At 46.5% G+C, this 22,101-nt stretch overlaps 2 protein-coding genes across 2 annotated transcripts; both read right to left on the bottom strand.

Annotated features, from left to right (window-relative positions):
* Positions 1-1,116: 1,116 nt before the first annotated feature.
* On the bottom strand, positions 1,117-8,352 carry calm1a (calmodulin 1a). The gene is made up of 6 exons (XM_056590287.1): positions 8,273-8,352; positions 4,021-4,051; positions 3,735-3,878; positions 3,545-3,651; positions 3,277-3,412; positions 1,117-2,959 (listed from the first exon to the last, which is right to left on the bottom strand). The coding sequence occupies exons 1-6, from the start codon at positions 8,273-8,275 to the stop codon at positions 2,931-2,933; spliced, it is 450 nt and encodes a 149-aa protein (XP_056446262.1). The 5' UTR covers positions 8,276-8,352; the 3' UTR covers positions 1,117-2,930.
* Positions 8,353-10,797: 2,445 nt separating this feature from the next.
* Positions 10,798-21,883, bottom strand: nrde2 (NRDE-2, necessary for RNA interference, domain containing). The gene is made up of 19 exons (XM_056590091.1): positions 21,777-21,883; positions 21,092-21,188; positions 20,559-20,777; positions 20,256-20,396; positions 19,580-19,851; positions 18,965-19,191; positions 18,134-18,349; positions 17,505-17,694; positions 16,843-16,976; positions 16,456-16,576; positions 16,034-16,200; positions 15,623-15,794; positions 14,520-14,740; positions 13,628-14,120; positions 13,106-13,479; positions 12,870-13,009; positions 11,959-12,100; positions 11,584-11,655; positions 10,798-11,307 (listed from the first exon to the last, which is right to left on the bottom strand). Exons 1-19 carry the CDS (start codon positions 21,835-21,837, stop codon positions 11,182-11,184), a joined length of 3,585 nt encoding a protein of 1,194 aa, XP_056446066.1. The 5' UTR covers positions 21,838-21,883; the 3' UTR covers positions 10,798-11,181.
* Positions 21,884-22,101: the final 218 nt, after the last annotated feature.

The raw sequence follows: 22,101 nt of genomic DNA, 5'->3' as shown, positions 1-22,101 counted from the left end.
TTCTATTTAGTTTTGATGTCTCAATTGTCTGTCTCAATTATTTAAAGTTTTATAATTGTTGTTGTACATTTTATTGTTCTGTGTAATATAATGATTATTCCTCCATTTTAAAGTCAATATATTATTTCGGAGAATGATGTTACTCAGACTTTTCCCTTTGGGGGGTGGGGGGGCTGAAATAGGAGATGCAGAAGATTATTGGGACTGCCTGTGATAAAGTGTTACATTTTGAAAGGACATTTGTTTGTATTTTTTTTTTTCATTCTCAAACGGTTGCTGTTAGTGGCGCTGTGTGCGCTGGATCCGTCGTTCTGTGGTGTGTCTGGGGTGCAGGTGATGAGTGGGCCTGGAGCCTCATGTCATCAGAGGATTAACTCAACCGGACACACAGGTTGACGCCCATTGTGCCTCAGCGTCAGGACTCCCTGTGTGCCCCTCTCAGCTCTTTGTCCCTTCTCACACACACACACACACACACACACACACACAGGGGTCCAGACTGGTGGTATCAGTAACCAGGACCTCCCCAGGGCTCAGTGACCTCAACACCCTCAGGCTTCTAATGGGCCTCTAAACAAAGTCATTCATCGCACAACTGAGCCTTGTTGAATTTAGATACGTGTTCACACATTACAATATTTTTGGTATTTGTACATGTTGAGTTTAACTTCAGACATGACGATTTAGACCGTTGAATAACTCGGGAAGGTCAAATTTGTGAATGCATAAACCGCCCATGTGTTTGTGTGATGAGGGTGGCTAGGTGCGGACATTACTGGTTAGTTGTTATTAAAGCACTGGCAGACATAGTTGTCCCTTTCCTTTCCAACCCCACCAAAACCATAACTCACTCAGCAGCTCCTCCTTCACCTCAGTTGCCTAGCAACCCCTTATCTGAAAGTGGAGCTTTAGTTCTTTTTTTTGATAGTCCTCAGGAAACCTGTTCGCACTTGACACATTGAGATAAAGACAGTACATTTTGGACAAGGAACTGCTCATGGAGAAGGTATAAAATGGAGTTAAATTAAGCTGATAGGAACAGCGTAGTAATGTTAGTCCATCAACAAACCAAACAAGACTAGTGCATTTAAGTTCATGGTGTTTTATTGGAAAAACAAAATGTAAAGACTAGCATGTACAACTTGGAATGCAGATCAACTGAACAGAACAGTTGGACTGGGACAGGCTTTGCCGCATCCACTTTCACAGGCATCCCCCCACACATGCGCACGCACTCACACACACACACGGACACTAGATAGAAATGCTGCAAAAGCACCGACCCTCACCAAACAGAAGCAAACAACCCCCAAACATGATACCCAGAGCAAGGTTTGAGGCAGAGCTGGGCAATATAGGGATGTGGTGAAAGATGTTCTTTATTAATCCCAGAGGAATAATAAGGGATGGGATCAGATCTCATCTGGGATTTAGATTTGTGATGTAGACCATATGTAGGTTGCATTAGTCCTACAGGTAATAGTTTAAAGTAAAGTTTGACTAAAGAAACGACGAATGAATCAATCCATTTTAGCTTGGGAATCATATGCACATTAAAAATGAAGTCGTCCAAAGAATGTAAAAGATGCAAAAAAATGAAATGCCGCTAAATTATCAAGAGGTATTTAGGCATAATATATTGATTAAAAATATTGCCCCGCTCTTGTGCGAGCAAGTAGAACTAAGCGCCATGTCCCGTAAACAAAGCCATGGTACTACTTTGAGCCTCTTTTTGGTTCACCATGCCATTCTGACACATGATTCTGAATTATTTACCTTTACCCCAGTTACCGATCTCTGTCCCCCTTATATCTCAAAAGTTGCTCCCGTATCATCACCTTCAAGTATTCCCGTCCCTCTCTTACAGTCTAGACACCTACCCCTCCCCAAAAAGGTAAACACATTAGAGTAAAGCGATTATTCAGACATGCCAAAAACACAATCTAAAATGTATATATATTTTTATTCTTATTTTCCTCCTTTTTTTTTCTTAAAAATATCTGTCGTCGCTTGGTTAGTGTAGGTAAGCAAACTGCGAAAGGTTCCCCCTGGTTCATTTGCAACCTTCTAATCCCCTACAAAGCCTCAAATGTCCCTTTCCCTTCTCCCACAAACCCCCTGGCTCTCCCTCGTGAGGCCTGCCAACAGTCATCCCCATCACTGGGCTTTTTATGCCATGACCCGTCGTAAAGCTGCATGCATGAAGAAATAGAAAAAAGAAACAGGAATAGAAGGAAAGGCGATTGGCCAGCCCAGATAAATCATAATGACGTTGCGTGGATGGAACCGGAAAGCAGAGGAGCTGGCGGCAAACTAGCTGGCTGCCGATAGGCTGCTTGGCTAACGTGTTAAAGAATCTGATTGGGCTGCTCGGCACTGGGGTGGGGGGAGGGGTGGGAATACAAGCTGGTACATGCAAATAGATAGCCTAAGTCCCGCCCTTCCGCTGTGCCATATTGGACGTTATTTTGGAAAGAATTGCTAACGGCAGTATACAGGGGACAAATCATTTTGATCCCGTATGAATTGCAGAAATGTTTCTCAATTTAAAGATAATTTAGCAAGCTAAGAAAGTCGTTCGCTTAACGCAACCTTTGGCTGTGTTTTCAGTCAAATTCTTCAAGTTCTAATTCTTCAAGTTCCGTAGCATGTTGAACTTTGAGTTCAGCATACACCGACTTTCTTGACTTACAAAATCAGCTTTTCTTCTGAAATAAAGGCCCAATGGGGGCCCACTGGAAGGGGAGGGACCTAGGGTCGGGGTTTTTTGTTTGTTTTACTTTTTTCTTGCTTATATGGACAGAATTTTCAGTTTTCCAACATTCAGTTTTAAGTTTTCTATACAGAAACAGTATGAATAAATGTAGATTTTTGCAATAAGAGGTAAGTGAAACATTTGACTGATTCTTTTTCTTCAAAAGAGGGACAGCTCATTTGGCGGTCATCATCTGGACAAACTCTGCAGAAACAAACCAAACGAGAACAGCAAGTTAAAGCAAGTCATGACATCGGCTACAATACTCGGCAGCGGATTTACTCGATTTACACATCATAAATATGGAAACAAATGTTCCATCGATCAATATTTTAGACATGGATGAGACTCCAGGGTTAAGCCGGGAGGAACACGTCTCAACTGGAACAGGGCGCTCCAAACCCATTAAGACACGGTTCCACACACACATCAATGCGCTCGGATCACATCGCAGTCAAAGAAGGCGGTCATGCAGCAGTGCTACCGCACTAATGGACGGGAGTTATGCTAAAGTGTGGCACCTTCATAGTTGACTTGTCCGTCCCCATCGATGTCAGCTTCCCTGATCATCTCATCCACCTCCTCGTCGGTCAGCTTCTCGCCGAGGTTGGTCATCACATGACGCAGCTCCGCGGCGCTGATGTAGCCGTTGCCGTCCTGGGGGGAGGGGGGGATAACGGTGTCACGCACACAGACCCACTTCACATAATCCCATTTAAACGTTGATGAATATAAAATCCCAATGGCCATAACTAAACACATAGCTCACACATTGGACGCGATACGCACCTTGTCAAACACTCGGAAGGCCTCCCTGATCTCCTCCTCGCTGTCTGTGTCCTTCATCTTCCTCGCCATCATGGTCAGGAACTCTGGGAAGTCGATGGTGCCGTTGCCTGGGATACACGAGTACAATAAGTCAAGCGTTCATCCCAGCTCCTCTCCTCTGACGGCCCGGGGCGGTGGGGGGGTGTCGTACCGTCGGCGTCCACCTCGTTGATCATGTCCTGCAGCTCGGCCTCCGTGGGGTTCTGGCCCAGAGAGCGCATCACGGTGCCCAGCTCCTTGGTGGTGATGGTGCCGTCGCCGTCCTTATCGAACAGGGAGAAGGCCTCCTTGAACTCTGGGTAGACGGAGGCAGGGGGAGAGGACAAAAGGGGGTGAAGGAGTAGCAAGGGACTATAAGACTAGCTATTCCAGTTCTGCATGCATATTACGGTCAGTTGGATCCCTAATGCACTGTGTGTGCCAGAGTGAGGTCTTACCAGCAATCTGCTCTTCTGTCAGTTGGTCAGCCTGGAGTGGGGCAGACAAACACGGACGCATTATTCTCCTTGGAATATTTAACACAGGTGATAAGCTCCAGAAATAAACAATGCTCTCCTCATACATTAGCCATGTGCTAAAGGTTAAAAGACCAACTTGGTGTACTAGAACCCAACCTAGGGACACAAGTACCGCACACCAAGTAACAAAATCACAACCAGGAGATTATAGCGACACTGATCCACGTTACAAACAAGAGTCCTAACTTTGCATCTCCGTCTAATGTTAAAGACCATGGGCTCCACCTTGAAGTTCTCAAAGCAGATGTCAGTCAGATCAGCGATGAGCTTCATGGCCTTTGGTTCTGGCCCTTTGGCCCCTGCGTCGCGCCCCCCCTTACGGGCCGTCCCCCCGTCCAGCCTCAGCACCCTGGCCCCTGCTCCTGCCTGGGGCTTGGGCCCCACGCCTCCGCCCTTGCCCGTCACACTGTCGGGCAAACGGGCCTCGGCGCTCGGCCCGTCCAGCGCCTTCCGCACCGTCACCAGGCCCTCGGCGAGGCACTCTGCTCGCTTGGCGCTCTGCGCGCCCTGCTTGCGCACCTCCAGCAGCTCGGACCGGAGCCCCTGCAGGCTGCTGCGCAGGTCGTGGAGCTCCTCGACCAGGCCGTCCACGCGGCCGTCTATGCGGTGGGCCAGCATCTGCAGGAAGGCCCTGTAGTTGCGCTCCTGCTGGCGGATGAGCGTGGTGTAGAAGTACTGCTGCTCGTCCAGCAGGTCGTACATGGACGACAGGCTCAACAGACTGCCTCCTCCCGGGTACATGGCCGCCTTCTTGGGCAGCATTGGGCCGCAGAAGACGAGGGGTACGTATCGGCCAGCCAAAAATGAACGCACAACGGGCCGACGAGTAGGTTTGAACGGCTGAAGGAACGAGACGTATCTGCACAGCGGAGGGACGGGCTCTGTTCGATTTCTTCAGAGAGACCGTTGGGCAGAAGTCGGTATTTGCATGTTGTTATTTTTCCAGTGGAGATGGTCAAGTGGATAGGGAAAGGTCAATTTCAGAACTCGACGGACAGAAGGATGGACAACCTGCATCAGGAATGGAAGAACGAACGTGGAGATATCTATATTCCGTAGACCCTCGCCGCTGGCTCCCTCTACCACAAGGTGGAAGGATGAAGACTGGGTCTCCTGCTGGCAGTACGCCCCTTCTGTCTCCCACTAAATCTGTCTGCCTAATCGCTGCCAGTGTCTCTGTGGCTCCTTCCTTCTTCCAGCACGCCGGGGGTACGTGACCAGACTATGGCCATCTGGGTTGTGCTTCAGCCACCGAGGGAACCTCCTCTACTTCGCCCTTGGCATTGTGGGCGAGAACGGGCATCTGTTTGACAGGGTGACAGAGAGATGAGCTGTCTGCCCCGTCCCCCTCATAGACGGATGGACTAAGTGAGATGTCTGCCCACTCTTTTGCAGTATCCGTCCTCGTTAGGAATCGGGTATCGTTTAGCAGCCTTTGACACGGACTGTTGGAAGTGCCAGATTTCTGTGTTGAAAGCCCGTAGCCAAGCCGAGGGGGTCCTGTCACTCACACAGGGGAGTTGATTTAAGAACAGTATGTGAAGAACAGTGGTCAGCCTATTTGGCCTGTCAACTTCTAGTTAGAGTTCCATCTCCAAGGGGGAGGGGGGGGATCAGTTTGCACCGGCCATACAGCGGTCATCTGAACCCTGCTGGGGGCACCATGGTTCAGAAGGGTATAGTCTCAGCTGGCTTGGCTAAGCCCATCTCTCACCCCCTCCTCCCAAGGTGTGTGTGCCAACAATAATATATCTGCCATGTTTTTGACAACCAGTGCAATTGGCGTGCCAATAGGGAATTCATTCTGGATGATGTACTAAGGGTGCCTGCAGGCATCGTAAAGGTTGAGTAAAAACAATTTGAATTATTAAATACTGATTTGAAATTCAACAAAAATAACAGAACCCTCGGTTAACAAACAAGCAAACAAGAGTATTATTCGCGGGCCGCACTAGCTTATCTTGCCCCCCCCCCCCCCCCCCCCCGGTAGTTTCCCTTCAATATAGCACTGTAGTCCTCTACAATGAGTGTTTAACATTAGGCTCCATCCAGAAAAGATCTGTATACGAGTTTCCTACATCAAAAGGCAGCCTCTTCATTTTCGTCAATCACGTTATACTTCACTGAAAATTCATGTTTACGCAATTAGAGGTCCCAGGTGAAGCGCCTGGGGTGCTCCCCGTTCTTCATCTCACCCTGGTACGGTTGAACCTGTGCTATGGTTCAGTTTAGCTATGGTGAATGCAGTAATCAAACTCAGGTGTGGCCCAAACTGTTGGACTGTGGAGCGGTTCCAATTTGTATGGTTTTGCTTTAATATGTCATGTTAACCAATTGTCAAAAAATACAATCTCACTTCTTCTTCAAGTCCACTAAGCACCGCCCTGGCCTCCGTGTTTTTGTCAGCGCTTCCTGATTTTACAACAAAACAAGCACTGCGGGTAACTTTGTGCATTTAAATGCTAGGCAACATGTTTTTTACAATGGTGAATTCCCATGAGCTACAAAAAGACATTGAGTCTCCTTTGTTGCAAAGACGTAGTTACAAACCTTGGGGTGGATATAAATAGGAATAAACTGCTTCCGACTTAACCATGCAGTAGTGAATTATGAGGACCGATACAACAGTCTGCATTACCTAAACTGATGTGTATGTAGTAGTGTATGCATATACTTTTCCCTTTCAGACTCGAGACTTAACTAGCCAAGAGTCTAGATTTGTGAAGGAGGTATTCTGGACATTTAAAAGATAAGAAACAGCATACAGCTCCTTTCTTGGGTATTACAGGTCTAACAGGTAACAGGCACTGACAGTACCATTCATGTTTGGTCACATGTAAACCGTTATAAAAAAAAAAATGTGTCAAAGAATCACTGATCTGACCACCCCCATTTTGCATAAACGTGAGCAGAAGCAATAGTAAAATGACTGCTTGTTCCCGCAAGAACAATAGTCATCAGACCAACATTTTTTCAAGTAAAATTTAAAACTTTATTTAGTGGGTCTTCATATGAAACAAAGCCAAATAAAAGTACTCCTCCTATCCCAGATTAATCTACACGTCACAATGTCAGTCCCCAGTAACGCACACTTGATTCTGCAAGTAAATCACCCTTTAATTACATCAATGATTATTTTATTCCAGGGTCATTGTGGATCGTATCTGCAGTGTGGTTCAAGTTTCCTGTTAGTTTTAACTATCGGGAACATCACTGATAACACAGTGGAGGATTTTGGCTTTGCTTCTGAGCAATAGAAAAAGGAACCGGTATTCTCTCTTGTTTTCCATGGAAGAGTGAGTTACCAGCACACCTGATAACAATACAAATTGACATCAATATGTTATGAATCTGGCATTCATGGTTGATTGACGATGTGTCGGCGCAATGTAAAAATATGTTTATCTGATTCTATGACTCAAGTTTTGCCCTGGTGTTACTTAAGGTGAATTGCAGCATCATGCCCCGTGTGCAGACCTCATAGTGTGCAGACCAGTTTGCAGATCTCATACCATAGACTGCATACTGTACACACTTCATAATGCCCCATACTGTACAGACCTCCGACTATAGAGACCTCATACTGTAAAGATCTGTGTGCAGACCTCATACCATAGAGACCTCATACTGAACCGACCTCATTATGCCTCATACTGTACAGACCTCAGACTAGAGACCTCATACTGCCTCATACTGTGCAGACCTCATGCTGTGCAGACCTCATGCTGTGCAGACCTCATACTATGCCAGATCACGGCCAATGGTACGTCTTGCTTTGGGGCTACTAACATTAGCTGGCCGCCGGCTCGCCGTTAGCAAAACCGACCAACCCTCCTTACATTTGTAACCGGCATTGCTCAATTGGTCGATATATAATGTAACAAAATGCCCAACAAATAGAGTACAGGTAGGGATGGCTATTTAAGATCGATCGAGCTAGTCACAGAAAAACGACTACAACCCAGTTCGTTACGCCTACCCGCCCATGTTTTCGAGTTGCTAGCTAGCTAAAATCTTGACTGGAACAATCTCATGCACACAGCCTCCGTAACGGAATGAATTGGGTATTCTAAACTGGAACCAAAAGCATGTCAAATCTAGGATTATATCACGGATTTAAGTATGATTACACAAATATACATATCTCAAAAACGGTCGAAGGAACACTCACCATGTCTGTTTGCGCAGGTAGTGCTTGTTGGCTAATGCTAGGCGTAGAGGAAATGGACGGTCGCCACTGAGCTGCAAGGCTGGGTTAGGGGAGAACCACGACTTGAGTATTCGCGTATTCCTCCGCACAGATGAAAAGAGCCCAGGTCACTGACTCCCGCATCACTTTCTTTCTAGGTGCTGTAAAACATTTAAAAATAAAAAATATATATATATCAAGAAAGCTAAAGCCAATATCTGATATTGTCTGCCATACCAACTTATTTATTGTTGTACTCACAGGTCCAAACATGCAGGTATAAGGCAACATACTGATACACCTGCACTGTACTGTAGGTACATAGATACCACGGATGACCCACAGAAGATCATAAATGAACTCAATAGAAAGTGGAAAAAACAGCACATTCATACATTTTATTATTACAAATGCACTTTTTTAAATGCCAATAAATATTGTATTTAGGCCTATGCACATGAAAATATGAATCAAAGTCGATTAAGATGTGTGCTTCAATGTACAATTTAAATCAGTTCACATCCATAGGTTTGATCTAAACTCAGATTTTATTGTATTTCCAAACTTTCCAACTTTTTTTTTCGTGTATCAAAAAATGCAGCTACTAACAACAGAACAACCCTTACAAAAGCTCAAATAAGACACTTATTTGCACTGCTAACGCTTCATTGTTAACAAAGCGGCGCAGCAATAATGTACATTATTGCCTGGGGGGGACATAGACGACAGTAACCTCGGGGGCGTTTCAGATTTTATTCAGGGCGTTCAGAGCGGTGGTGGACGCGCTGCAGACCTTTATGGAAGCGGAAGGATACGGCTTTTGCCGACCGGCTTCTCATTTCGACTCTGTTATAGGGAAGTGCAATTCATTTTGAGACGAGCTTGCTGATTGGACAGAGTAGACCTGCAATATTCTACACACTGTACAGCCGCGTAAGATTGGCTACGCAGGATCTGCAATGCGTCAAGCCATGGCGCTCGCTATGTAAATGATGAGACAGATGAGTGGACGGATACTTCATAACGAGATTTGCCTGATTATAATTATACATGACATGACTAATACTTTATTTCCAGACGACTCAGACTGTTCGCATTTAAAGTGATTGACACATATTATGACAGCCTACTTCACAAGTGGGTGGGACACAGGCTCGGACTGGTAATCTGTGATACCGGGCATTTGCCAGAAGGGCCGGTCCACATTTCGGCGTGCGAGGGCCGGCCCTCCTTCAATCATACCGGCCCCAATACTGATTATACGACCGCCTTACTTACCTGACAATACGGATAACTCAAAGAGCCCAAGAAAGAACCTAACGTCAAATTGTTGCAATGGTGCATCCAGTATATATAGCGCTTCCTTGTCATGCACATCTATGTGACGGTTGGTATATGGTATCATTTTCTATTTCTTCAAACTGTAAAATCCTGTTTCTTCAAACTGTACAATCATTGCAACAAACTAAATTAAAATAAAACTAAAATGCTTTCTTTAAACTAAACTACGATTTTCTTCTTATATTTGGCGAGTTTATGTTCGAATATTTTGCAAAAATATGTTGCGGTGCACGATGGGATTATACATCTAACAGCGAACGTTAACGGTCCATGGATGCTGCGGATGTTGCTTCGCTTATATTTTAATTTCTGTGGATGGGCTAAAAATCATGGAAAGAGTTGGCAAAAAGAAGAAAGGGGGAGCGGAGAAGATTCGGGACAAAAGGCAGAAATCTCTACAAGCTAAGGCGTCTGGATGTTTTAAAATAGATCGCTTGTTTGCTGTGGCCAGTGCTTCAACCGTTGCTGCTAGTGCCCCGACGTCCCTGCTGCTACAACCGGCGAAAACATGTATAGCCTAGTCATAGTATTTTGGTCATTGGGCTCCAGGGGCGAAATGAAAATCGCCCCAGACCTCTCCCATTGACTCCCATGTTAAATGCGTTTACTTCACAAAACAGAGCTCTCAATGCATTCTCTATGGCTTCCGGGAGGGCTCGCCCCTCCAAGTCTATTCATAAGTAAGTGGCTAACGCTGTTATTTGCGGTGCACAGTCGCCATCGACTGACCACTAGTGGTAATGAAGTGCGTGAATGGTCTCGACTTCCTATAGACAAGTTTTTGATAGACCCGTTTCCACTTTACTTCCTTAACGCAAACATAATCCATTGCTTGCTAGCAGGACTGTCCGGGTAGGCCTATGTTAAACCGTGTGGATTAATGTGGAATAATTGCAACTTGCAAGAAGCCCCGCGATCAAGACAGCGTCAAGGTAGGCCGTTTGGTTTTTAATTGTGCCCACCGCGACATGTTGACTTCGGCTCACAGGTCTTTCTTAAGTAGGTTCGCTGAAGTTGGTTCGGCTCATTTGCGCTAAAGGGGGGGGGGGGGTCGGTCGGTCGGTCGGTCCATAAGGGGCCGGTGTAGATGGAAAAATGCCAGGGCCGAAAATCGTTCCCAGTCCGACCCTGGTGGGACATCATCACCTCAAACGCGTACCTGTTACTCAAAAGTCGAATAATTGGCGTTCAAAACGTTTTGTGGAACATTTAAATTATTTAAAATATCTTTCTGCTTTGTGCGTCTTCGTTCGTGGTGGGTTTTATTATTTATACTTTTATTTGAGGTTCTTTCTTAATGTTATGTTTATTTCATCTAGACGATCTAACATTACATTTAAGTACTGTATGCTTATTTTGTCCATACATACCTGGTTTAACAGAACGAAAATACAAAAAAAAAAACACCAGTTCTAAAAAACACTTTTATTCCAATTCTCAAAAAGTATATTTGATGTACCTATATACATGGAAAAAAAACCTTTCTCATCAAATTATTTTTAGGCTAAGAATGAATAACATTTTGTTCACATGAATGTCTGCTTGTTCATTCAATCTTCAAGTAGTATATCCAACTCCTCTAGGGGCAGTCTGAGACGCAGTTCCTTCTCCGTCATGAGGTCCACAAACTCCTGGAGGTGTCCGGGGAATAGCTGCACTGCGTCCATGTACAAACCCTGGTCACAATGCAAACACACTAATGAGCAAGAACGTCTGAATGCCCTCACACAATATGTAAATGCATGTATATGCATGCCATACACGGCAGCAAACATGTGTGCTACACTTAGACACAAAGCAGCACTCATACTGTATGTAAATACAAAACAGCCAAAGATAAGACACAAATTTAAGTCAATAGTCGCACACAAATATAGAGAGCTGAAAATGTAGGGAGCGTCTATAATCTGTTAACATAGTATGGTGTGCGTGTGTGTGTTTGTGTGTGTCACCTTAGACCAGGGAACGTTCTGCAAGGCCTTGTAGAAGATCGCTTTGGCATTGTCCAGCTTACCCTCCGATACCTGCAAGCATACATTAGAAACATGTACATTTAGGCCTATGCACATCATCATACACCATGTCCCCCCTAGACTAGACTAGAAATGGGTTCCGTAACAAATAGCAGTACATTTGAAGTCATCGACCATCTTTTAGTTCTCAGTCATTTGATTGTTACTGGTATGTTTTGATTGATATTCTAACACTCAGGAGGAGCCGGGGGTCGAACTAGCAACCTTCCGGTTACCAGTCAACCCGCTCTACCTCCTGAGTCACATGCCGCCAATAGTACACATTTTGTTGGTTTCAACGGCCTCCTGCCTCACCAGGAAGTGCATATACATCCGCCAGAGTAGAGGACAGTGGGCACCCATCTCACTAAGAAGGGCGTTTCCAAACAGGCCCCGGATACGGTTGCCAAGGCCATTTTCCGGCAAGATGGGTAGAGCGCCATCATGAGATTCAAACCTACAGGCAAACAGTTGGAAGATAAATAATTAGTATAACATTCACACCCAGTTGGGAACATTCATGATGCTGCATTTTTGCAAGGGCTTTTAAGAGTTGTCCATCGGCTTACTCAACATTGTGTGGCCTTGTTAGGCGATGGATAGAGGCTCATTTATTTACATACTAATCTTCAAATGTCAGGTTAAAGAAAATCTAAATTAAACTGGTGTGGAGGTAGATTAATTGAGAGTAATTATTTACTATTATAATACATTATTATCTATTTGCAGGAAACAACACATTTAATTGAAACCTGTTTCATTAAGTTAAATCCCACTATTTTACTAAGCTTCCAAGCACAATCATTCCAAATTGCTTCTGGCATAAAGCATTTTATTCCGACCTTGTTGTGTCTGAGCCCCTTCCATTGGAGCCACTATCCAACACCGAACATTGGAGCACTGTATTTGACATTAGAAAAGCTAGGAAGCATATTTAACAAAAAAAAGTGAATTCACTCATCGTCATTTAGCATTTATGTGATTAGTGACTTGATGGTAAACATGTTCAATATACCATTTAGTACTCCATGACAGAGTCGTAATAACATCCTCTTTCTCTATACTTCCTGATCTGACGTCTCGATGTTCCCAATAGTGTGTACCACATCTTGTTAGGGCTAGGGTTAGACCCTACCTGAGGCAGCTCCTCTTATATGCTGCATAAGCGATACCTACCAAACAGTAGTCTCTCAGATAGGTGACACGGGGACAGCAGCTGCTCTTACCGCTGGGTCGCGTCCACCAGCTGCTTCCTTTGTTGCTCGGCAACAATAGCAAAGAGGCGTGGCACGATGTCCTTGCGTCCCCGGGTCACCGAGTGAAAGAAGCGGCGGGCCCGTCCTGCGCTGTGGTACCGGTTCTCCACCTGGAAGACGGACACACACAGCGTGCCGTCATTAGTATATTACACTCATTTTTGAGAAACAAACCCTTTGGACAAGAGTTTCCGGCCCGACGGTACCTGCAAGTAAACGGTCCAGAGGGGGGCGCACTGGGGCCAGGCGGAGAGCGAGGAGGTGAGGGCGTGTCTCAGCGTGGCCAGGGGAAACACGCTGGTGCTGAGGTGGTATCGGAGCAGCGCCGCGTGCTGGACGGCCAACGCCTCGCACTCAAACGCCAGCCTCTGGGCGCAGAGTCTGCCGGCCTCTGTGCCGGCGGCGCCCGGACCCCCGCTGGCGCCGGCGTGGTTATCAGAGGCCAGGGTCAGCGCCCCGTGCAGCCCCTCCGTTCCCTCCCGAGCTTGGCCGTACACCGCGTTGGTCGCCTGCACGCCGACCGTCAGATGCTGGTACAAGGCGTAACAGCCCACCAGGCCTCTTAGCTTCGGTCCGTCTCCTAGAATAAATCAAAATATAAACATCAAAACAAAAAGAAATCGGTATTCTGCCATCTCCTCATTATCCACTTTGATAACAAATTGGAACAACGTCCATAATATCTTTGTTCATGTTCCAGCGTAAAGGGATGGCTGTCAGAGACCCACCTTTCTTGCCCTCTCCCCACTTGCGGAGGTCCTTCTCCAGGGCAGCCAGACGGTCCGTCAGGGCCTGCTCATAAGTCCTCCTGGCCTTCAGCACCGCCACCGGGGTGGGCGCCGCGGCCCCGGGGGCGGAGGGGGTCCCCTCCGCCAGCCGGGTGAGGACGCCCACGGCCGGGGCGGAGGTCGCGTCCCCGGGGCCGCCCTTCCTCCCCTCCCCGGCGCCCTCCTCACACTCCAGCTGGGCCCACAGCAGGCAGAGGTCGCAGAGGGCGGGGCAGCCCAGCCCCTTGGCTCCTCCCATGGCGGTGGCGGCCGAGAACACCTTGCGGGCGTCGTCGGCGTTGCCCAGGAGCCACTCGAGGTGGCCGTACTCCCGCCACAGCGCCAGGGCGGAGCGGTTGTCGGGCTCCTTGAGCAGCCGCTTGGCCACGCGCTTGCTGCTCTTGCCCTGGGAGCGCAGGCGCTTCTTGCTGCCACCGCAGAGACAGCGCAGGACCTGACAGGAGGACACACACACACACACACACACACACACACACACACACACACACGCACACACACACACTTATTATTACTATTAAACTCCATGATTTTGACTTTCGTGCCAATTCCCCTTTCTATTTCACACATCTCAAAACTATCATCTCTCATCTTCGTCCGCTTATCCGGGGTCGGGTCTCAAAACTATATATTTCTCCAAAAAAATATCGGACCATAATAATATTTTAAAAGTGCCACACTTCCTCTTTGGCCATATTATTTCCTCCAGTCCACACTGTGAACCCAAAGCCTTTCCCCATGATATCACATGTTAGCAAGGGTGATTCCATCTAATCACGCAAGGCAAATGTCAGCGACGATAACGGTGAGATAACAGGTGGTTGGGCGTCCCTACCTTGAGTTTCTCATAGCGTATCCAGCAGAGGGACAGGGCCGCCCGGTGGGGCGGGGCCAGTTGTGGGAGGAGCAAATGGAAGGCGTTGGTGAGGAACTCTTCCCCTTGCTTCCCGAGCCCCGCCCACTTCCTTGACCCCTGCAGCGTTGTCATGTGACCCACCGTGTGGACTCCCGTGTTCTGGAGGTCGTAGCCGCTCAGAGGTCGCTGGGGGTCGTTGCCTTGGGGGAGACGGACATTGGGAACAGTTGGTTGTTTTGTTTCGTTTGATCATCTGGTGTATGACAAACTTCTCAGGCAGCCACAATAGTCTAGTCCTAAAATGTCATAACTGCCGAATGTCCAAAGAGTGCAATGCAACATATTTATTAACATTCATGTTTTGCCTACACCATTTATGGTGAAGGCTGTATACAGTATCATACACAAGTACGTACAATCACATACGCACATCCATCTAGCTATTGTCATCCAATACACATGCGAACAACAAATGAATGAATAAGCCAGTGCCATGGCAGCCATTTAGTCCCTGTTTGTGAAGATGTGACTGCATGTAAGCTCCACATCTTTCTCTTTCCAATGAGTCCACTATTACTCCTCACCTTTCTCCTTGGCCCCAAATGTTGATCCTTTGAGTGACAGCTAGCGACTAGCCTGGCTAACGGCAGACCTCATCTCAATCCACATTGAGATGAGGTCTGGGAACCACACATTCATTTTCTCGTATTTGAGGCGGGGTTTACGATTGCCCGGAGCCGTTTATTGGGCGCCATGAATGTCTATCATACGAGTCTGTACGTAGCTCATAGCCAATTGTATCATTTATACCAGATGACGTTTGTAGAGCGACAGAAATTCGATGAGGAAGAAGACGATGGGTGTGCCGCATAGACGTCGTCATCGTCTCGCCGTCCCTCCCCGTTCTGTGATTGGTTCCCTATCTCAGGCCAAATTCGGATCCATGGAATCCAGGCTGCCTAGCAGAGTGCAATGAAATCGCGCGCAAGGCAGCATGGGTATACCCAGGCTAGCTAGTGACTAGGGGGACACCAGAACAACCCTCCATTGGATTTAATAGAATAAAGGGGACTTTGTTGTACCCTGTGTGAGCAGAGTGAGGTCCTCCATCAGGAGGCTGCTCTGACAGGGGGCACCCAGGAGCACAGAGTCCACAGGCATCCCCATGAAGGACAGGAAGGAGAGGAGCAGACGGCGCTGGAGCTCTGGGGACGCCAGGTGGATCAACGAGGGCCCGATGTCGTCAAACAACACCTAGGGATGGATGGGGACGAGGAGAGAGAGGGGATTCAATTACAATGTGTTTTTTACTCTTTCTGAGTAACTCTTTGAACGGCAGGTGGAATAAGTGCCAGTTTTAATGACGATTCAATTTTCTTTATCACAGGTGTTCAAAGAAACCAGTATGGGAACAATAATATTTGAACATTTGATTATTTTTTAACGTTTACATAAAATCTTTTATGATGCATCTTAAGTTCAGCCCCGCTAACCTGTCTGTCTGGGTCTTCACAGTCCTCCACTGTTTGGCCCTTTTCTGGCCTCCAGGGCAGCCAATGAGTTGCCTCCCTGGAAGACTCCACATTCAGCCAGAGCTCCCATCTGGGTCTCTCCCGATCCTTCAGCTCCTCCTCCTCCTCTTCCTCATCTTCGTCATCCTCTGAAGAAAGAGAAGAAAGCGGACACATGAAGTCAAGCAGATGTGATCAAACACAAACACACTCATATATTTAGATGGATTTGGACCGGGTTTACTCTTTTGATTATATTTAATAAATTCTAACTTTTTCTTAGTTTCATTACTAAATAACCACAAGAAAACGGTGTGTGTGTGTGTGTGTGTGTGTGTGTGTGTGTGTGTGTGTGCGTGTGCGTGTGAGTGTGTGTGTGTGTGCTAGTACGTGTACTTGTGTACCTGCACTGGGCTGGAGCCAGCCCCCTCTCTCCTGTTGAAGCATCCAGGCCTTCCACCCTCGGGCCCCCACCTCACCGATCCTGGCCTCCCCGCTGTCCCAGAACGGCTCAAAGAACTCCACCTGCACATGCAAACACACCGCACTCATCAGCACATCACGACCGAGGCCTTCACAGGGCGGCACATGGAGACAGAGAAGGAGGCCCCCAATATTGCTGTTAGACTCTTGTCTTGACACCATTTTAAAAAGATTGTTGAAATAATTAATCAGACCGAAGTCCTCCTAAATAATATTGATGGCAGCAATAATCATTGACCATTTAAAACATACAAAATGAATCGCAACGGTTCAACACGATGTGAGCGCAGGCGTGTCCGCACGGCTACCTGCTGCCTGGTGGGCAATCCTCGAACCGTGTCAGGCTTGAAGAAGGTGAAGTCCATCATAGCCTGGAAGAGTGACACGGCCTTCTCAGAGTGGCCACACTGTCGCAGGAAGTGACACTGCTGGATGAACAGGTCTGGGAGACGGAACAGAGTGAGCCCGGTGAAACACACGCACACTTCTTAAACACTGCGTATATATACACACATGGAGACAACATGTGAAGATGTCTATACAGACATTCACTGTATGAACTAAATATGTCCATCATTTTCTGTTTCTATGTATTATCCATGATTAAGAAAGCACTATATTTTTATACAGATAGTAAGGAGTGCATTGGTCACCAATTTGTAGTGAAAACTAAGTCAGAATGGAAATTGTTGAAGAGAAGGTGACCACCCAAGTCTTTCCAGGACTGGGTTTGGAAGCTACATTTGTGATGTATATTTTTTTCTTCTTGACAAGATATTCAGTAGATGTGTAGAGGATACATCCCTTGAAGATATGTTATGGATATTTAACATTATCACAGGATATAGGTTTTTCAAGATATTCTGTAGTTGTGTAGTGGACAGATACCTCTGTGATGTTATGGAGATTTAATTGTTTAAATGTTGAAGTGATTGTTAAACATCACTTCAACGTTTGGCTGATACATTACCTAACATCTCCTCCTCAGTTCCTGCTATGGCCAGGTGAGACACCATGCTGCCGTCTTGCACCGCACTGAGCGTGCTCAGACACTTCCCGTAGGCCGCGTTGACCCTGGACACGGTGAAGGTGCTGAAGTGACTCTGGGTGAACAGCAGGTACTCCCGCCACAAGGAGGGGCTGTTGGGGTGAAGGAACACCTGGGGAGCAGTCGAACCGGACACTTCAGAGCCACGCACACACAAACACAAACATGAGCATGTATGTAAAGACATACGCCTTACAGACTGCTCATATGACCTGCTATATGATTTGATAATTGCTGTTTTCAAGAGTGTTGTTGTTGAAGTCCATTATTATATGTATTAACTTGTATGTCTGTTTCCATCGGCCAGACAATCATTTCGCCGAATTTCAGTTTGCATATATTATGCATACTATTAACTATTTGCATCATCATCCTCATTATTTTTTTTATGTTTACTATCAGGTTGTTTGGACTGGAGGTTTGGACAGTGAGAGCACACTTCTCTCTCCATGTGTTTCTGTGCGTCTTCTCGAGGAGCCGCATCCTTGAGGCGCCCGACGAGAGGGTTCCCCCCTGGGGGGGGTGACCCCCTGGTCCCTCCCTCCTCCTACCAGTTTCTTCCACTCCTTGGCCAGGGCGGCGGGCTCCCACAGCTCCCTGCAGAGCCGCAGCCGCTCCAGCTGCAGGGCCACGCAGGACGGGTTGAGGGCCACGGCCCGCTCCGCCACACTCAGCTTCTTCTCCACCACGCCGCGGTACGACGCCCGCCGGCGCTCCGCCGAGTCCGGCTCGCCCCCGCCGCCGAACACCGTCTCGCTCTGCTCATCCTGGGGAAGGAGGGAGGGGGAGAGGGGGAGAGGGAGAGAGGGGGAGGGAGGGAGAGAGAGAGAGAGAGAGAGAGAGAGAGAGAGAGAGAGAGAGAGAGAGAGAGAGAGAGAGAGAGAGAGAGAGAGAGAGAGAGAGAGAGAGAGAGAGAGAGAGAGAGACAGAGAGAGAGAGAGAGAGAGAGAAAAGGAGCAGACAAGAGCAAGATTTTGAAACTAAACAATCAAAGCGATGTGCACGCTCCCTCTCTGCTCCCTCTCTTCATGCGTTTGTCCAACTTTTGTGTTGTATTTCCCGCACCTGTGATTGAAAGAAATTCCCTGAACCAATCGGGGTAAAGATTCCCTGATTGGTCTCAAATGAGTTTGGAGCCGTCTACAATCTAAATTCTCTCACAGAGAGACAGGCGCTTTTATACGAAATTCAATAGAAAACAAATGTCTTAAATCACAATTATGGGGTCAGACATAATATAAGTTTGCCTGTATTGAGCTCTCTCTCGTAAATCAGTCCTTTACCTGAAACCTCCATCCATTCTTTATTTATTTGCCTATTGCCATTTTTGTGGATTGTGAGGAGTAATGCAAATGTCAAATTAAACTTGAAGTGGTCCTTACCTGGTAGTGTATGAACTCCATCCATAGCTGTGTGTCTCCTGGTTCTTCCCTCAGGCGCCTGTTGTAATCCCCGGTTTTCTCAGACAGGCTGGCCACCCTCTGGTCCTGGGCCGTGGCCTGGCTCTGGTCCTCGGGGGCCTCCTGCTTCCCCTTCCCCTGGGCCCACAGGGCCGTGCCGGCATCGTACACGCCCAGGGGGTTCGCCGGCGACGTCAGCACCCTCCCCGCTAGAGATCGGGGAATAACATTGGGAAGAATATGTAGGTCTATAGAACCTGAAGAGGGCCAAGGATTGTCTCGTCTTTTGGTCCCCGAACACCCGAGAACCATTGTGGGACACACAGGTTAGTGTGAGGGTTTCTGATTGGTTAAATGAGTACCAGGTGACCTGGCTAGCGCATCACCTGACACTATTTGACCCGACTCGTTCTTCTTATAACAAATTCTAATAAAACCGGTTTGCGCATTTCCCTTAGATTTTATTGTTTGGTTACTCTTGAGTGCTTTTCATATGTAATATCATTTAAGAATTGAACCATACCAAGTCGGCCTGTTTTGTACTAGTTTACAATTCCAATGCATATGACCAAACATCCAAAATGAAGTGTATCCTACCAGTCTCTCCTCTGCTTAATCCTCCTTCACCAGCCAGGGTAATAAAGTCGATAATTCGGGGCGGCTCATCGCCTGCTCCGATCCTGGGCAGTGATGGCACAGCGGGCTCGGCTCTCAGCAGCTCCTGACTATCCTTCGAAAAGTATCGGTCCGCCCTTCTCCTCTTGACGTCAGCTTTCTTCTTTTTTTTGGCACTTTGCTCCGACTCCTCCCAAGTAATCGCCTGAAAGCGAGGGTCCAGGCCCAGCGAGGACGAGCCCTTCCGTCTGTACCTGGAACACAGAAACGTGGAGGAAAGGGTTAGAGAAGGGGAGTGTGAGGTTGGTGGTGTTTGGGTTCATAGTAGAGGACACATGACCTAAGGCTACAGGCTATTATTTTTTATCGATCTTCAACGTTTTTGTGTTAGGAGACTTAGATTACCTGAGATAACGTTGGCAACAGCCATGGGAAGAAACAAAAGGCCTGTTACTTCTAACGGATGACCTAACGGCATCTTCAAGATCACATGCCTTAGACCAAACCCATAAAATCCTGAGTTTTTCAAGGACTGGAATTTATAAACTGAATCTGGGACGTTAATTAACATATTTTTTTGCATGTGATTGCCATTCACATGCAATTGCTATGAAGCTTCACAATACCAAGTGAGTGAGACAACCGCTGGGTAGTTTACCTGGCCACGTCCCCCCTGTACAGGGACTTGTAGGTCCAGTTAGCTTGATCTGGTTTATTGTCAACGCAGAACGGCCGCTCAGTGGGGGAACGCACGTCATCAAGCCAGGAGAAACGACTGGCCAGCGGAGCAGGCTTTTCCCTGGGGGAACAGAATAACACACGTTGGTACTATGCACATACATGGACTTCAAACAGTGATGTATAAATGCATGCATGAATGCAGCAAAAAACACTCTTCCCTTCATGCTGCTACGGTGCATGTTGGCAATATGTGTCTGTGCACATGTGTGCGTGTCCAGACCTTTCTCTCTCCTGCTCCCTCTTGAGGTCACTGGGATAAACGGTGTCAGAGCCCGACCCGCTACTGACTGAAGAGCTCCTGTCCCTCTTCTTATGTTTTTTCTTCTTTTTCTTCTTCTCCTTCTTCTTTTTCTTCTTTTTGGGAGGCTTGTCATCCTCCTCCCCTCTCGTCTTCTTCTCCTCCTCCTCCTCCTCCTTCTCCTCCTCAGAGCTCACCTCCCTTTCAAAATACAAGGAAAGTTAAAAATCATACCATGCTACTTAATGCTCTATTTATTATTGTTTATTGGAATATAATAAGCAATAATTCAGTCGATTATCAGTCACAATGCATTGAAATTATGTTAAAAAAGTGAGAGCTGTTAGATCATTTGAAATAATGAACTTCTACAGTTGTATCAGATCTCAAAGCCATGCCTTGTTATGTGCCCTGATTTATCTATTCATCACCATAAAACATGCTGCCAAAGATGTGGTTGAGAAGCACATAACAGTGAACTCGATCTCAACTGGATAATAAGTGTGTTTTCCTACCTTGAATCATCTTGGTTCTGACTTCTGCTGGCCTTTAAAGCCCGTTCGTTGAGAGCCAATGCATCATCAGCTCGAAAACTCTTATTTGTCAACCAGTCTAAATATAATATGACAATGTGGACAATAGGAAAATGGTCAGAGGATAGAATACACATACAACACTGTATAAACGAGTTAGCTAATAGCTAAACTGTATCCGATACATTAGTAATATGACTGCAATAGCTAAACTGTATCCGATATATTAGTGATATGACTGCAATTTTGATTTGTGATTTAGTTGGGAAACCTTGACTATTACAATATGAACATATTGATGATCGCTGAAATAAATTGGGGTTATGCTGTTGTCTGCATGAGGTGAGATTTTTTTTAATTAGGGGAGTTTTCCGTCATTACACATGACAGTACATTCCCAATTGTGTAACGACTCATTTTTTTGTGCCATATCAAGCCCATTTCGAGATTATTAAAAATAATACGATTAAAATATCAAGAAGTAAGTTAGTGTTGAGTAACGATAAAGTTCGACATGTTGCTCATTCAGCTCTCAGGTCTGTAACGTGTTAGGGGAGCTGACGTTTAATGACTTTATAACTCTAGGTAATGTCGCTCTGGAAGTCACATTGTTTACGGAAACGATTTCCACAGCAAAGAAGATGACGTTAAAGATGTTGATAATAACCTTTGGAAGAATCATCCAGGTTTGTGGCCGTGACTTCTGCGAAAGCTGGGAACAGAGCCATGTTGTTGATATTATGAACAGCGTTATGGTCGCAGGAAGACGGCGTCATCAAATGGTCCAGTTTTGGCTGATGATTTGAATTGTTTATTCAGCACCAATTTTTATTATAACGTTGATGCATTAAAAAACTAATTTTAATTGATTTTGATGAAAGGTTTCTTAAATGGGGAAGAAATGTAAAACAGGTCTCACTGCGGTAAATTCACTGTTACTCACTGGGCTTCTGACGCTAGATGGCGTTGTCTCAGGAACATGAGCCATCTAC

The sequence above is a fragment of the Gadus chalcogrammus genome, chromosome 5, assembly GCF_026213295.1.
Source record: "Gadus chalcogrammus isolate NIFS_2021 chromosome 5, NIFS_Gcha_1.0, whole genome shotgun sequence".
NCBI lineage: Eukaryota > Metazoa > Chordata > Actinopteri > Gadiformes > Gadidae > Gadus > Gadus chalcogrammus.
The sequence above is the reverse complement of the archived record's forward strand: the minus strand, read 5'-3'. Positions and strand labels throughout refer to the sequence as shown.

Coding starts and splice junctions, on each gene's coding strand:
- calm1a (XM_056590287.1), bottom strand. Junction 3,413..3,544: donor CCTTCCGAGTGTTTGACAAG/GTGCGTATCGCG, acceptor CCCTCCCCCCAG/GACGGCAACGGCTACATCAG. Junction 2,960..3,276: donor CGGACAAGTCAACTATGAAG/GTGCCACACTTT, acceptor TTGTTTCTGCAG/AGTTTGTCCAGATGATGACC.
- nrde2 (XM_056590091.1), bottom strand. CDS start 21,837: ATGGCTCTGTTCCCAGCTTTCGCAGAAGTCACGGCCACAAACCTGGAT. Junction 20,778..21,091: donor CAGAACCAAGATGATTCAAG/GTAGGAAAACAC, acceptor GTATTTTGAAAG/GGAGGTGAGCTCTGAGGAGG. Junction 15,795..16,033: donor GTGAAGACCCAGACAGACAG/GTTAGCGGGGCT, acceptor ATCCATCCCTAG/GTGTTGTTTGACGACATCGG.